Raw genomic sequence first — 15,298 nt, forward strand, 5'->3', positions numbered from 1 at the left:
GTCTGCTTTCCTTTCTGCGAATTTCAGAAAAAACTTCCCTAACACTAGGTAATGGCTTAATACTTAGAACTCTTCCACGTACCTCATCTAAATTCTTATTAAGGCCAAGTAAAAATTTGTAGATGCGTTCCTTTTCAATGACCTTCTTGTATAGGAGTCCATCTTCGGGACACTTCCAAACCAATTCTTCATAAATATCGAGTTGTTGCCAATACCGTGTAAGGATATTAAAATATTCGGTAACAGTTGAATCTTCTTGTCGAAGATCTTGGAGAATACTCTTGATTTCGAAAATCGCCGAGGTATTATCGATGTTGGAGTAGGTCTCTCTAGCTGCATCCCATATCTCCTTTGCTGTGCCATAATACATGAAGTTTTCTCCTATGTCATTGGTCATAGAGTTAATTAACCAAGACATCACCATACTATTTTCCAACTTCCAGGTTCGGTATCCTGGATCATCTTCTTTCGGCTGAACAATGGCTCCCGTAAGGTATTCTTTCTTACCTTTCCCGTAGATGAAGATCCGAACAGACTGAGCCCATTGAATGAAATTCTGCCCATTGAGTTTATGACCTGTTATGGGAAGAATGATGCCGTCTGTGGTGCTGGCACTGCCGGAGTGAACTGCTTCAGGTCTGGACGTCACCTCCGAGTTTGATCCTTCCGTTTTGCTCTCCATGGAAAAAGATGATATTTTTTTATACGTGGTTTAGATCTGAATGCTCTGATACCATGAAGAAAATATTCTTCTTTTTTCTGTGTCAAAACTAAATACAAAGTGACCTATATATATACAAGTGGGATTCCTAATCTAAGCCATATAATATGCACAATTACTATCTCTAAGGAAACAATAACTAATTAGGAGAGATTCTCTCATCCATAAAAATAGAAAATATCCTAACACAATCCCTCTAATCTTGGCACTTAATTACAAATCATAATCCCATATTTCCACAGGATTTGTATTTTGATGGAAGGACCTTCATTCTTCTCTTGTACCTTTGTTATTATTGATATATCTTTTGTTTCTGATAATTTTTTTTTTTGCCTCACTACCCTCTCATTTGTTTCTTCCCGGCATGAATGGTGAGCGATAAGAAGTCACTAAATTCAATCTTTCATCAGCATGTCAGAGCTAGGCTTTTTTGAGCCTATGTCACCCCTTTACATTTTGGCCATAATCTTTATATTGGACATATGACATGTGTAGCAGATCAGAATGTGATATGGTTAGGAGTTTATTCTACTTTGTGTAATTGCACTAGTTATGATTCTTAACATAATCAAGATTTTTAGTCATTATGTGTTGCAGCCATTATACATTTAAAGAATTTCTGTGGCGTAGTTAGTAGTTGAACTTGCATAGATATGCATTGTATTTGAATGCCTCTTATGATAAGCATTTCTGTCATTGCGTGTGTCAGGCTGCAAATATTGTTAAGCAATCGTACTCTGTACTTCCTGTTTATGATAAAATAGTCCCTGCTCTTCTTAGCGGTGGTGTATGGAATCTTCCAAAGACATGTAGCTTTATGCCAGGTGTCCCTGTTGGACCTATGCTAGCAAAACCAACCAAGGGGGTATCTGAAATCATTGATAAATTCCAGGATATGGAATTCACCTGTGAATACAAATATGATGGAGAACGTGCTCAGGTAATAGTACCTAGATAAACCACTTCTGTTTACTGTTTCTCCTTGTGTTATATGTTCCATGCTATGACTATGTTCATCCAAGCAGATACACTACAAGGAGGATGGGTCAGTTGAGATATATAGTCGCAATGCTGAACGAAATACTGGAAAGTATCCTGATGTTGTTGTTGCAGTTTCAAGGTAAAATTTCCTTGTGATTAATATTCTCCGTAATGTATCGGTCGTTGAGAATTTTGGTATTTAGCTTGTATGTTTGGAACACGTACCATGTTATAAACTTTTATGGGTAGGTCCTGTGTTTGCTAGTGTACTGGAGAGATCTAAGTATAAAATTCAACTGGTTTACCTGAATGGCTTATTAGATCCTTTACTCTACTACTACATTATATGAGTTGCTGTGTTAAACATTTTATGCCATGTAGTGGGGCAGAATTTTGAATGGTGGTTAATTGGTGAGAGTTGTTAATTTGAACTACCTGCATTTATTTGTTAGGTGGTGTTTGATTGGTGTTCAAAAGACATTTTAACATCAAATACAAAACTGGCTATAACTGATGCTGTCTGGTTTCATGTAGTTTTACTTGATTTTATTTTTGGGCTTTTGGGGGAGTGTTGTTGAGTGGAGAGTAACCCTTTTTTATTATTATTATTATTTTTTTTACTTTTCATTTTTTCCTTTCTAGGCCATAGCCACTTTTGTTTTTTGTCTTGCTTTTCATTTTTCTTACCCTTTCCTTTTCTTTAAATTCAAGAAAGGTGGGAAACATGAGTTCCTATCTTTTAGAGCCTGAGAATGATTTTTCTTTAGTGATGTATTAATTTATTATTGTTGTTGTTTTTTCATATATGTAGATTTGAAAAGTCTTCAAGAAGAATTTGGGTTTCATATTAACAATTCTTGTAAAGAAAGATTTTTGAGAATGACTTTTGAAATATTTTCACTTGAGACCTTTTTGTTAGCTAACTTAGCTTCAGATAATTAATGTTTTAGTGGATGTGAGATAGCTTTATTTGAGTTTACAAGCTGAAGTTGAATAGGCATGTTATTTAATTTTGAGTAATGAATATGTACAATCTTATAGGTCTAAAAACTATCTTTCTAAAGTATCTGTGCTAAAATTTAGGAATCAAGGAAACTATTATTACATGGAAAAATAAGTAATTTCCTAAATTTGAAAATCAGCTAATAATCAGTCTTTGACTTCCCTATTCTATAGGGATTCTGAATTGATTCATCAACACTTTGGCTCAAGTTGGTGAATAGATATTGTCTATTCTTAACTTGCTCGTAATTATCTAGAATGCTTGACTTGGAAGTCTTTTAGTTAAGGTATCTCCTATACCTCCTTCCATTGAAACATAGGGAGTGCAAATTAAGTCACTCTCCAACTTCTCTTTGATGTGACGTATCTGTCAATTTCCACATACTTTGAACATCGTGTTGGATAGGATTGTGAGTAATATTAATAGCTTACTTCTTGTCACAATAAAACTTGGCTGTTCCTTCCTGTTTCACTTTAAGATTGTCAAGAATAATCTTCAACTGAAGAAGCTCATGTATTCCCTATTCCATGGCCCCGAACTCCAGAATGGTGCCCTCTTAGATTGGTTCTAGCTAATGGAAAAATAGTGGATCTGGCTGGGGTTGAGTTTCTGGTGTTGTTGGTGCTGTGATGTCAGAGGATGGGAGAGAGATAAGGGGACGAGGGACTTAGAGGATGCTCTTTGTGAAGGGGCAGTTTTGTAGGATGATTGGACCAATAGTTCTTTAGCTGCTTTCAGCAAGTTTTTGGGGATGCCTACTGCAGGTTTTGAAGAGGAGATCTTGGCGCTTCTGATTAAGATGAGATGCAGAAGTGAAGTTTAAACATGGGGAGTTTAGAAAGGGGAAGAGATTGGCAACCTCTTCAAAGTTTGATAGGGAGCTCAAAAGGTTGGAGACCTCCATACTTCATACTCTTCAAAGCTATTTCAAAGCTATTCTTTACTTGGAACAGCTTCCTTATTTTTCTAATCGCTTTCTACTGTCAAACTCCATACTCTTCCATCCTTTCACCAGAATATCACCCGCCCTCACCAAATTTATTTCATGTAACCTGCCTCCAAGACGTGTCCCTACATAGAACAAATTTCTAGCTCCACTTATCCATTTGTGCCTTGGTGAGAATAAAAAGACTTCTAATGCATAGGTCACCTTTTGTCTTATCTAAACGCATCATAACCAGTTAAGTGAGGTTTCTTCAATCTAGGCAGTTCTTATCTATTTTTTTTTTATTTGAGCAATAAAACAGCTGAATGTTGTAATGCTGGGTCTGTTCTTGTTATTGGTTTATATTAGCCTTCTGCTCTTTCTTCACTTTGAAAACATATGATGATTTTCAGAATTGGAAAATAGACTTTTTTATGCTATAATGCTCTAGAATTCCAACTCTAATTAGGGGCAAATAAAGTAGCTGATGTAGGACCATCCCTAAAGTAGTTTTCTACCATCAAATAAGATCAACTATGGTTTCACTCTATTAGGATTTAAGAAAGGGGACAAGGATTTAATATTATGGCAGCGGAAAAAGAAAATAGGTGAAAGTGAGAAAGAAAAATAAGATAGCAGAGGGAAGAAATTTTTTTTTTTTTTTGTCTCATGAACCCCTTAATAAGAGTCTCACAAAGGCCTTATAAGAGACTCATCTAGGAGAGAAACAATTGACTCTCACTATTGCAAGTTGCAAAATATGGGGAGAAAAACCATTTATTCATTGTTGGTTACATCAAGTAGTCTTATTTATGGGCTTTAGAAAACCCAAAAGATTCAATAAACTATAGAAAAAGGAACCTAATATATATGTTAAGTTATCATGACTTTTAACCCTTTCCTGAAACTATTATGCCTTCCATTTAAAAGAAAATATCTGTTTTATAGAATAGAAAATTCTTATAAACTAGAAGTTTCTAGAAAATGGAAACTTTTAAAAAGTAAAGACTTTAAGAAAATAAAAAGATTTTAGTACATTAGGAAATTTTAAAAAACAAAGATTTTTGAAAAATAAAAATATTTAGGAAATAGAATATTTTTAGAAAAAAAGACTAGGAATTAGAGTTCTTAAAAATAGAAACATTTATTAGAAGCTGTTTAGAAAATAGATGCTTTTAAAAGGTAGAAACATTTTAGGTAATAAACACTTTTTAGAAGTCAGAAACTTTTAAAAAATAAGAGTTCTTTAGAAACTGAAAATGTTAAAATCTGTGAAATTACTTATATCCTTGATAGCGTAATTTTTGTTTTTTGTTTTTTATTGTTTGCTTCCGTTCTTTCTTGAGTAGACCTTAGAGGGACTCATCCTTATCAGTAGCTCTAATCTCAATGTGTAGTCATTTACGCTTGGGAAATGCTGGATGCCATGGCTTTTTTTTCCCTGATTTTTCCAATACAATGATTGATAATTTATGGGAAGTCATGCATATCAAATAATAAATAAAGGTGCATGAATAAAGTTTGTATGAAATAATAAGATAAGATTAAGTTGAAAAGTAAAATTTGAAAAAAGGGAGGCCTAATTAGCTCCCCAATAACAGTAAACTATACTCCTGCTAGTATTCTGTGCTTATTAAGAAAAAGAGGCTGTTTTATGGAAGTAAAACCTTTGAAGAACTTTGTTCCCTGTATCTGTTGTTTTGCATGTTGATGTGGTGTAAACTGGTTTGCTTCTATTGAAAGTCTGAAATGAAATAATTGTTGTCAGCATAGTTATTGCTAATGTCTACTGTCAGATTGCAGATTAAAGAAGTCATCTGTGAGTTCGTTTGTTTTGGATTGCGAACTAGTTGCCTATGACCGTCAAAAGGGGAAAATTTTGCCATTCCAGGTAATATGTTTTCACATCAAGTTGTTTGTGATTCTTTGTAGATGCAATCTTAGGATCTTAATTGCTCCTGGAGCACCATACCGCTCTCATTTTAGTTTGCATATGGTAGAGATGTAGAAAATTCCAAAATATTTTCTCCCTTATCATGATTTGAATGATGACCAGATTACAGTGCTTCAGGAGGATCTTATTTATTTATTTATTTTTTTAATTTATTATTTTTATTTTTTATCTTTGCAACCTATGATTCAGTGTTTAGATGTCTTATCTCATTTATGTACAGTTTTTTTATTACATTTGTTTATGTACATTTATTGAAGCAATAAATATGCATCTTTATGTTTTGCTCCTCCTTTAGTTTTATCACCATTATAAAATAATATCTTACTTGAATGTATTGGTAATTGACTTTCCATATGATCATTTATTTTAATATTCTGTAACTTGAAATGCTGGAACAGAATGCATATATAAGTAAAATGCCTGATGTTGAACCTCTATGTATTAACTTACAGAATGCCTGATGCTATCATGATAAACTAATTGCATGGATGTTTCCCACTCGTGGACTATTTGCATGGATTCTTGTATCAGATTGATTTCATCATTAATGGATGGTTAAAGGCTTAATGAGCAAAATAGTGCTATTTTTTTATTTCAAGAAACTTTAATTTACTTCATATTTATGGACTTTTAATTAGTAATGTCTAGGAAAATAAAAGAAAATTTGTGGGGTCGTACCAAAATCTATAAACTGTTAGAATTTGATGCATCCTTCACATGGGTACTTTCTCATAACCGTGTATGCAACATTGACATAAATACATAATTCATGCAAACCTTCTTATTATTTTCTTTGTTTGAAGCTATTCTCTTAGTTCATTTATGGTTTTGCAAAAGTTATCGAATATATGAAATGCTCTGGACTTGTGAGATTAACAATTGCATTGTTAGTATATTATTTTTCATTCTCTTTGTTGTTCGTATCATAATTGCATACACCAGCTTTACTTCACATACCGTGCTCCCTTTCCATCTTACTAAGAGTAAAATACTCTATTTTTTCTCCCCCTGTGGCTTTAAAACCTTTTTTGATAGGTCTATATATAGAATATTCAATTAGACAATTAGATGTTTCATGGAACCTTTTCAACTTATTTGTTTATACATTTTCTTCACAAATAGATGTTTATGGCAGGTCCTCAGCACCCGTGCTCGTAAAAATGTGGTTATGAGTGAAATCAAGGTTGATGTTTGCATATTTGCTTTTGACATTTTGTATCGTAATGGCCAACCACTTCTTCAAGAGCAGCTCAAAATTCGTCGTGAGGTACATCTAATTCATTGTTGCTCAATTATCTCACAACACTTTTCTTCATTTTGAGAAATAAAAATTTGTGTTTCCCAGGTTTAAAATTTAATGCTTTTCTAACATATTTCAAGGTTATGCATGTAACATAATGTCATCATATATCCCAATGTTTTTTTTACTCTCTCTCTCTCTCTCTCCTTCTTGATAGGGAAGTAATATTGAATATCATTAAAAAAGCTCCAGGAAAAATGATGCACTATCCAAGTGCACAAGATGTATGAAAAGAATGCTGGAAGGCAGAAAAGAAAGAAAAAAGGTGGCTCTCTCCAAGTACAAAAGATACTTGGAGGAGTTTCAATGTCTTTGGTTAATATGTTTCTTAATATGCCAACAATGGTGGCACTATTCATGTTTCTCTGTACTTCTCTAACATATTTTATCTTCAAGGTTATAGTTGGCTGTGCTGTTTATGATCTTCTTGTGCTTGCCTATCAAAAAAACTATCCAAGCACACAAGATGCATACAAAGAGTGCTAGAAGATAAAGAAATAAAGACACATAAGAAAGGGAAAAATGCCCTACACTCTTCTAAAAAACAACCCTTCTAACACCACTCAAATAAAATTTGAGGAAGAACTCCTTCAGTATCTTTCAAAAAGCTTCGTTGTTTCAAAAATTCTGTCATTGCAGTTTTCCAAATGTACCAAAATGACCAAAGGCAAGCATCCTTCATACCCTGTTACACCACTGCCCACAAAGTTCCAGTGCCACCTCAATTACAATTCTTTAATCCACCATAGGAAACCCATAAAAAAATCCAAATAAGGAGTGCAAAAGATCTCACAACATGTGAGACAAGGCAGAAATGACGAGAAAATGGTTTTCCATCTCCTTGTTCTTGTTGAGGCAGCATCAGATAACCAAGATTTGATGGACCTCACCTTATGAGCTGAAAGTATGTTAGGATTGTCTCCTAGGGCTGGGCTGTGAGGGATAAAGTTGTTGCTGAGTGGGGCTAATGATGGAAAATTTATTGTTTATGTTGCTAGATGGAGTCTAATTTTGAAGGTCCTTTCACAATCAAAGTGGTGTGGGGCTCATGAAACCGGGTTTCTTTGCTTGGGAGGTGGCATGGGAAAAAATATTGAGAATGGAGGCCTTAGCTAACCAATGCTGAAGAGCAATGAGGAATCAATGAACCAAATTCTTCTTCATTGCGAGATAACAAGGAATTTGAGTTTGGGGCATCTTCTATTCTCACTTTTTGGTTTATCTTGGTTGCTTCATTGGTTGTTGCATTAGGTGTTTTTGTAGTAACATGAGTTGTGTGGGGAAGAAAACTAGAAAATTGTGGAGCTTGATCTTTGTTGTGTTTGCTTTGAACCATATGGCAGGAGCATAATCATTGAAAACCATTCATAGAAAATTGAGGACATCCAAAGGAGTGGGGAGTTCGGTTACATCATTGAAGGGCACTTGTCCAATCCATTTTTCTTTGATCCAAAGCCTTTCTGGGTGCAGATTGAATAATTGCTAGATTTTCTTGATTTGATTTAGCATTGCTATTGTAGTTTTGGATTTTTTCCCCCTAGTCTTTTGGCACCTATGTATACTTCTTGTGTACTTGGCAGGTCCCTGTTTTGATTGGCTCTTCTTAATAAAATGTCATCTGGTTATAAAAGAAAAATGATCTTCTCCTACATTGCCTCCCAAGCAAGCGTGGCTTAAAAGGTGCTTATTTACCTCACACTTCCTTAAGAGGGAATGAGTAGGAAATCCCATAGGATAATAATAGCATGACTTAACATTAGAAGCACCTCTTGCATCCATCCATATTAACCTATCCTTAATACTGCCTTAAACAACCAAAGAATGAATGTGTTGAACAACAAGCCCATCGTACTCAAAGCCTAATAAAGAAAAATCTCATAAAACAGAGGTTTCCTTGTCCTGCTTGACACATCCTACCCATAGAACTGCCATCATAGCTTTTTTATGAGAAGCAAGTTTAATAAAAAAGAGGATGTAATCTTTCAGAGGGACTCTAAACACCATTATCAAACCAAAACATGGCCTTCAACCCATTTTCCAATAAAGTGCTTGTTCTAGGCCAGAAATCCTTCCAACCTCTTCTAATAGCTTTCCACTTCCTATTATGAACCCCTTCCCCCCTTCCTCGGAACACCACTCCCATCAATCTCCATAAATTAGGGAATGTGATTCTTGAAGGAGAGAGGGAGGGAGTGCTAAACTCTCTTTTAGATCCTCTAAAAGAGGTGAATGGAACAAAATTAGTGAGGGATAATGGGGGTTAAGCATTCAAGCTGAGTGGATAGGGGAGCAACTTTCGTGTGGAGGTGAATAAAGCCAAATTATTGAGGGGTGATATAGGCATTCAAGTTGAGGGGCAACTTTTGTATGGAGTCCTTATGTTCAAGAAACAATGGGATAGGGCACCAGCTTATAATAGAACCAAACTGGTTGTTTCTAATCCAACTACCTATACAAATGCTTCAAGTCATTCCCATCATTTTGTGGTCGGTCGTGTCCTCCATTTGCAAGCATTAATTTTTTATGGAGCTTTGGGCAATATCTTTGATGTAGGACAACCCTAGGATGGTTGCCTATACTCAAGGGTAGGTGGGTTAGGGTATAAGAAGAGGAACAAAGAATAAATTTTATGGTAGAAAAAAATATAAGATAAGAAATAGAGAAAAAGAAAAAAACAACGAAGAAAAGATCAAAACCTTAGAGTCTCACTAAAGCCTTCTAGGAGTCTCACTTAGAAGAAAATCAATGGTGTCTCACCATTGAGGGTTGCAACCTTGCAATGAAAGAAAGCATAATATTATTAATATCAATCATCTCTTTGATTTACATTGATTAGCCTATTTATAGGCTTCTTTAAGAAATCCAAAGTTTACTAGGACTTTAATAACCTATTATGATTCTAATTCCAATTATAATATCCAAAGTATACTAGGACTCTAATAACCTATCATGACTCAAATTCTAATTATATTATAACTTAATTAGCTAATCCTAATTAGACTCCAACAAATACTAATGCTAATTCAATTCTAATTAATATTAATCCTAAAAGTTTACTTAGGTCTTCCCTTTCCTCCTTGAATAAACTTTAAAAGGCTTTCCCCATCATTCCCCCGACTTGAAAGAACTTGGCTCCGACGAATTAGATGCTTGATACTATTAATAGAGATCGGGGTTAAGCTTTTGAAAATCCGTTGTTGTAATCCATGTATTCTCAGAGTGTGGTTTGCCTCACCATTTCACCAAAAAATTTTGGTATCCACCTTGTCGAGTAGACACAAGTTGATCATTAAGAACATACTCGATCTCAAGATGTGGGCTAAGAGTAGGTGGTAATTGAAGATCCAACTCTTCACTTACATCATTGTGATGGCCATGATAGATGCGCAAATCTTCCACATTAAATATTGGACTAAAATGCAATTCTAAAGGGAGCTTTAACAAATAAGCATTCTCACTCAACCGCTTTAGTACCTGAAATGGGCCCGTTTTCTTAGCTTGAAGCTTTTGATATGTGCTCAAATGAAATCTTTTTGGACGTAAATGAACCATCACTTGATCACCTTCTTGAAACTGAATATATCTTCAATGTGCATCTGCTGTCTCTTTATAGTTCTCATTGCTGATTTTGATTTTTTTCTTGTACCTTTTCATGTATATCCCGTATATGACATGCAAATGCATCACCATCCTAGCTGGTGCAGATAGAAGTAGGTAATGGTATAAGATCAATAGGTTGCTTAGGTTTCAAGCCATATGCCACTTCAAAAGGTGAGTACCCAGTAGTACGATTAGTGGAATTGTTGAAAGCAAACTCGGCTTGTGGTAAGACATTGTCCCAATTTCTTAATTGATCTCTCACAATGCATCTCAAAAGATTACCAAGGCTACGATTGACAACTTCTATTTGTCTATTAGATTGAGGATGAAAAGAACTTGGAAATTTTAATTGAGTACCTAGCTTGGCCCACAAGGTTTTCCAAAATTGATCTGATACCCATATTGATGTAGGACAACCCTAGGATGGTTGCCTACACTCAAGGGTAGGTGGACTAGGGTTTTATTTTTAGGGTGTAAGGAGAGGAATAAAGAACAAATTTTATGGTAGAAAAACTTATAAGATAAGAAATAGAGATAAAGAAGAAACAATGAAAAAAAATCAAAACCTTAAGAGTCTCACTAAGGTCTTCTAGGAGTCTCACCTAGAAGAAAATCAATGGAGTCTCACCATTGAGGGTTTCAACCTTGCAATGAAAGAAAACATAATATTATTAATATCAATCATCCCTTTGATTTACATTGATTAGCCTAGTTATAGGTTTCTCTAAGAAATCCAAAATCTACTAGGACTCTAATAACCTATCATGATTTTAATTCTAATTGTATTATAACTTAACTAAATAATCCTAATTAGACTTTAACAAATATTAATCCTAATTTAATTCCAAGTAATACTAATCCTACTTTAATTGTAACTAATACTAATTCCCTTTCTTGATATATATCTTGGAGATTCATCCTCATCAATTCCCCTTGACCTGAAAAAAAACTCGACCTCGAGTTTTAGTGATTTTTCACAGTCAATTGAAATTTCAAGTAATGCCTTCCACCATTTCTTTCTTCGTCGTCTCTTTCCCAGGGTAAGACAAGATCTCAAAATCTCTTGAACTTGTTCAATTTCATGCAAGACAAATACTGGACTTCGAAAAACTTTTTGATGTTGTACAACAAGTTGATAATTCTCGAAATAATTATGTGTCTTTAATAAGCTTGTGAAAAGTTGTTTCCCACATTCTTCTTGTACATTGTCTTATGGAAGAATAATATTTTTGAATTCCCTATGATTAAAAGAAATTTTAGCAAATTCTTCATGTTGGCCACTCATGATAATGTTTGGCCTTGGGAAGTTAAGAATCGATTCTTCTGAAGCTTCTACAAGTTCCTTGAGCTCTTCTATTGGTTGCTCTAGAATTAGTTCCATCACCTCTTGCTTTCTAGATTCATCATTGATGATTTCTTCCTCCTTTCTAGTAACTTCGACTTGCTTTTTAGTAAGAGTATTTGATGACTCTTCTAGTTTCAAGGGTGCTAATTTTTCCTCTGGTTGCTTATGTGGTGGAATTTCCTTCATTGAATGAAGGATCTTCTTACGCCCATTACACACAAGTGTGTAAGCGTTCTCATATCCATCATGTTGGACCCTTTCATAAAAAAGCCATGGTCTTCCAAGCATAATATGGGAATTGATGGGGGAAAACCCATCAACCTTCAATGATGAGACTCTATTGATTTTCTTCTAGGTGAGACTCTTAGAAGGTCTTAATGAGACTTTAAGGTTTTCGATCTTTTCTTCGTTATTTTTTCTCTTTTTATTTCTTATCTTATATTTTTCTTTACCATAAAATTTATTCCTTGTTTCTCTTCTTACACCTTAAAAATAAAACCCTACCCCACCTACCCTTGAGTGTAGGCAACCATCCTAGGGTTGTCTTACATCAATTTTGGTATCAGAGCAAAAATTCTTGGCATGAAGGCATATGTAATTGAAGAGTGGAGCAAATATGCAAACATGGTTGAAGGCTACAACTTTTTTATGCAGCCATTGGTGAACATACCGAGGCTAAATGAAGAGGAGGATCGCGATGTACTAGCATCTTCCGTACTCGTGTTGCTTGCCAAGGGAGACTATGTACTTTGATTATTGATGAAGGTGGTTGTTTCAATTTAGCTTTAGAGGAGCTTGTTGAGAAGCTTAATCTAAAGACAGAAGATCATCCAATTCCTTATCAAATAGCATGGGTAAATGACACATCTATTTTGGTGAGTTCTCATTGTCTAGTGACGTTTAATTTCAGTAATAATTTTGAGTTATCAGCATGGTGTGATGTTTTGCCAATGAAAGCTGCCCATATTATACTTGGAAGACCATGACTTTTTGATGAAATGGTCCAACAGGATGGATATGAGAACACTTACACACTTGTGCGCAATAGGCGTAAAAAGATCCTTCGTCCAATAAAGGAAATTCCACCACATAAGCAATCAAAGGAAAAATTAGCACCCTTGAAACTAGAAGAAGAGCCATCAAATACTCTTACTAAAAAGCAAGTCAAAGTTACTAGAAAGGAGGAAGAAATCATCAATGATGAATCTAGAAAGAAAGAGGTGATGGAACTAATCCTAGATCAACCAGTAGAAGAGCTCAAGGAAGTTGTAGAAACTTCAGAAGAATCAATTCTTGACTTCCTAAGGCCAAACATTATCGTGAGTGGTGGCAAACATGAAGAATTTGCTAAAATTTCTTTTGAACATAGGGAATTCAAAAATGTTATACTTTTACAAAACAGTTTGCAAGAAGAGTGAGAAGCAACTCTCCACAAGCTTGTTGAAGACACAATTATTTCGAGAGTTATCACAACTTGTTTTACAACATTGAAAAGTTTTTTGAAGTCTAGTATTTGTATTGCATGAAATTGAACAAGTTCAAGAGATCTTTAGATCCTGTCTTAACACGGTAAAGAGACGACGAAGAAAAAAAGGAAGGCATTGCTTGGGATTTCAATTGATCGTGGAAAATCACTAAAAATCGAGGTTAAATTTTTTTTCAAGTCAGGGGGAATTGATGAGGATGAATCTCCAAGATATATATCAAGAAAGAGAATTAGTATTAGTTGCAATTAATGTAGGATTAGTATTACTTGGAATTAAATTAGGATTAATATTTGTTAGAGTCTAATAAGAATTAGCTAGTTAAGTTATAATATAATTAGAATTTAAATCATGATAGGTTATTAGAGTCTTAGTAGATTTTGGATGTTATAATTAGAATTAGAATCATAATAGGTTATTAGAGTCCTAGTAGACTTTGGATTTCTTAGAGAAGCCTATAAATGGACAAATCAATGTAAATCAAAGGGATGATTGATATTAATAATATTATGTTTTTTTTCATTGCAAGTTTGCAACTCTCAATGGTGAGACTTCATTGATTTTCTTTTAAGTGAGACTCCTAGAAGGCCTTAGTAAGACTAAGGTTTTCGATATTTTATTCATTGTTTTTTTTGTTCCTTTTATTTTTATTTCTTATCTTATATTTTTCTCTACCATAAAATTTATTTATTGTTCCTCTTCTTACACTCTAAAAATAAAACCCTAGCCCACCTACCCTTGAGTGTAGGCAATCATCCTAAAAATGTACTTTCATGAGCCCTAGTATAGTATTTCTAGGCTTTGTTGTGTCTTCTAAGGGCATTGAAATAGATCTGGAGAAGATCAAAACTATTGTTGATTGGCCAGTACGAACAAGTATCCATGAGGTGTGAAGCTTCCATGGAATGGCTATATTCTATCGACGATTTATTTGAAATTTCAGCTCTATTATGGCCCCGGTTACTGAATGCATGAAACCTAGTTTATTTATTTGAACCAAGGCGGCCAACAAGGCATTTGAAGAAAATCGATGGAGTCTCACCATTGAGGGTTGCAATCTTGCAATGAAAGAAAACATAATATTATTATTTTTTTTTTTGATAAGTAAAAGCAATTGTATTAGAAAGCCTGAAGTACATCTGACAGTATACACGGAGTATACAAGGCAACTAGGGCAAAGGGAGAGAAAAAACAAAAAAACCCTTACTTACAACCCAACCATTCAATAAAATCGAAAATGGACCATGAAGCACAGTTTACATGCACCCTAACCTAATCTGAGAACATGTACAAAAAAGACTGTAAAATAGCTTGATCCGCTAATTTAGAATCTTCAAAGATTCTTCTATTTCTTTCCTTCCATAACGTCCAAAATAAGCATAGAGGGGCTGCATTCCACGCCTTTTTTCTTTTCTTTCCAACAAAGGTGCCGTTCCAACCAAGAATGGTTTCCTTGATAGAATTGGGCAAAACCCAATGAACACCAAAAAGAGCAAAAATAAGGTGCCAAATCATAGTTTCCTTGGGACAATGAATAAGCACATGATTAGCTGATTCTTCATCCGCTTTACACAAATAGCACCTACTTGGTAAGGCCTAACCCCTCCTTTTTAATTGGTCCATAGTTAGAATTCTTCCCCAGATAGCCTCCCAAGCAAAAAAACTGACTCTCTTTGGAACCCAAGGATTCCAAACTAAGCTTGAAGGGAACTCTCTACCAATGCAAGGAGCTAGGGAAGAAAAGAAAGATTTAACTGTAAAGATATCTTTCTTTGAAACCCTCCAATACATGACATTCTCAATCCCCCTTCTAAGTGCATGGCCATGTAACCTTCTGAAAAAAGTTTCCACCTCTTCCATCTCCCAATCATTGTTGGATCTTGTGAAAACAGGGTTCCAACAACCCAAATTCCCGGACTGATCCCATAACTGAGCTACCCAAGCAGCCTTGGAGGAGGCTAGATTGTACAACCTTGGAAAAGCCA

At 34.8% G+C, this 15,298-nt stretch overlaps 1 protein-coding gene across 1 annotated transcript in view; it reads left to right on the forward strand.

Annotated features, from left to right (window-relative positions):
* LOC117916353 (DNA ligase 1-like) overlaps positions 1-15,298 on the forward strand; it is a 36,187-nt gene that overhangs the window by 11,019 nt on the left and 9,870 nt on the right. The window contains exons 5-8 of the mRNA XM_034832307.1: positions 1,431-1,661; positions 1,747-1,841; positions 5,434-5,521; positions 6,720-6,851. Coding sequence (XP_034688198.1) covers positions 1,431-1,661; positions 1,747-1,841; positions 5,434-5,521; positions 6,720-6,851 — 546 coding nt within the window. The remainder of the gene's footprint in view (positions 1-1,430; positions 1,662-1,746; positions 1,842-5,433; positions 5,522-6,719; positions 6,852-15,298) is intronic.

Source organism: Vitis riparia, chromosome 6 (genome assembly GCF_004353265.1).
Source record: "Vitis riparia cultivar Riparia Gloire de Montpellier isolate 1030 chromosome 6, EGFV_Vit.rip_1.0, whole genome shotgun sequence".
NCBI lineage: Eukaryota > Viridiplantae > Streptophyta > Magnoliopsida > Vitales > Vitaceae > Vitis > Vitis riparia.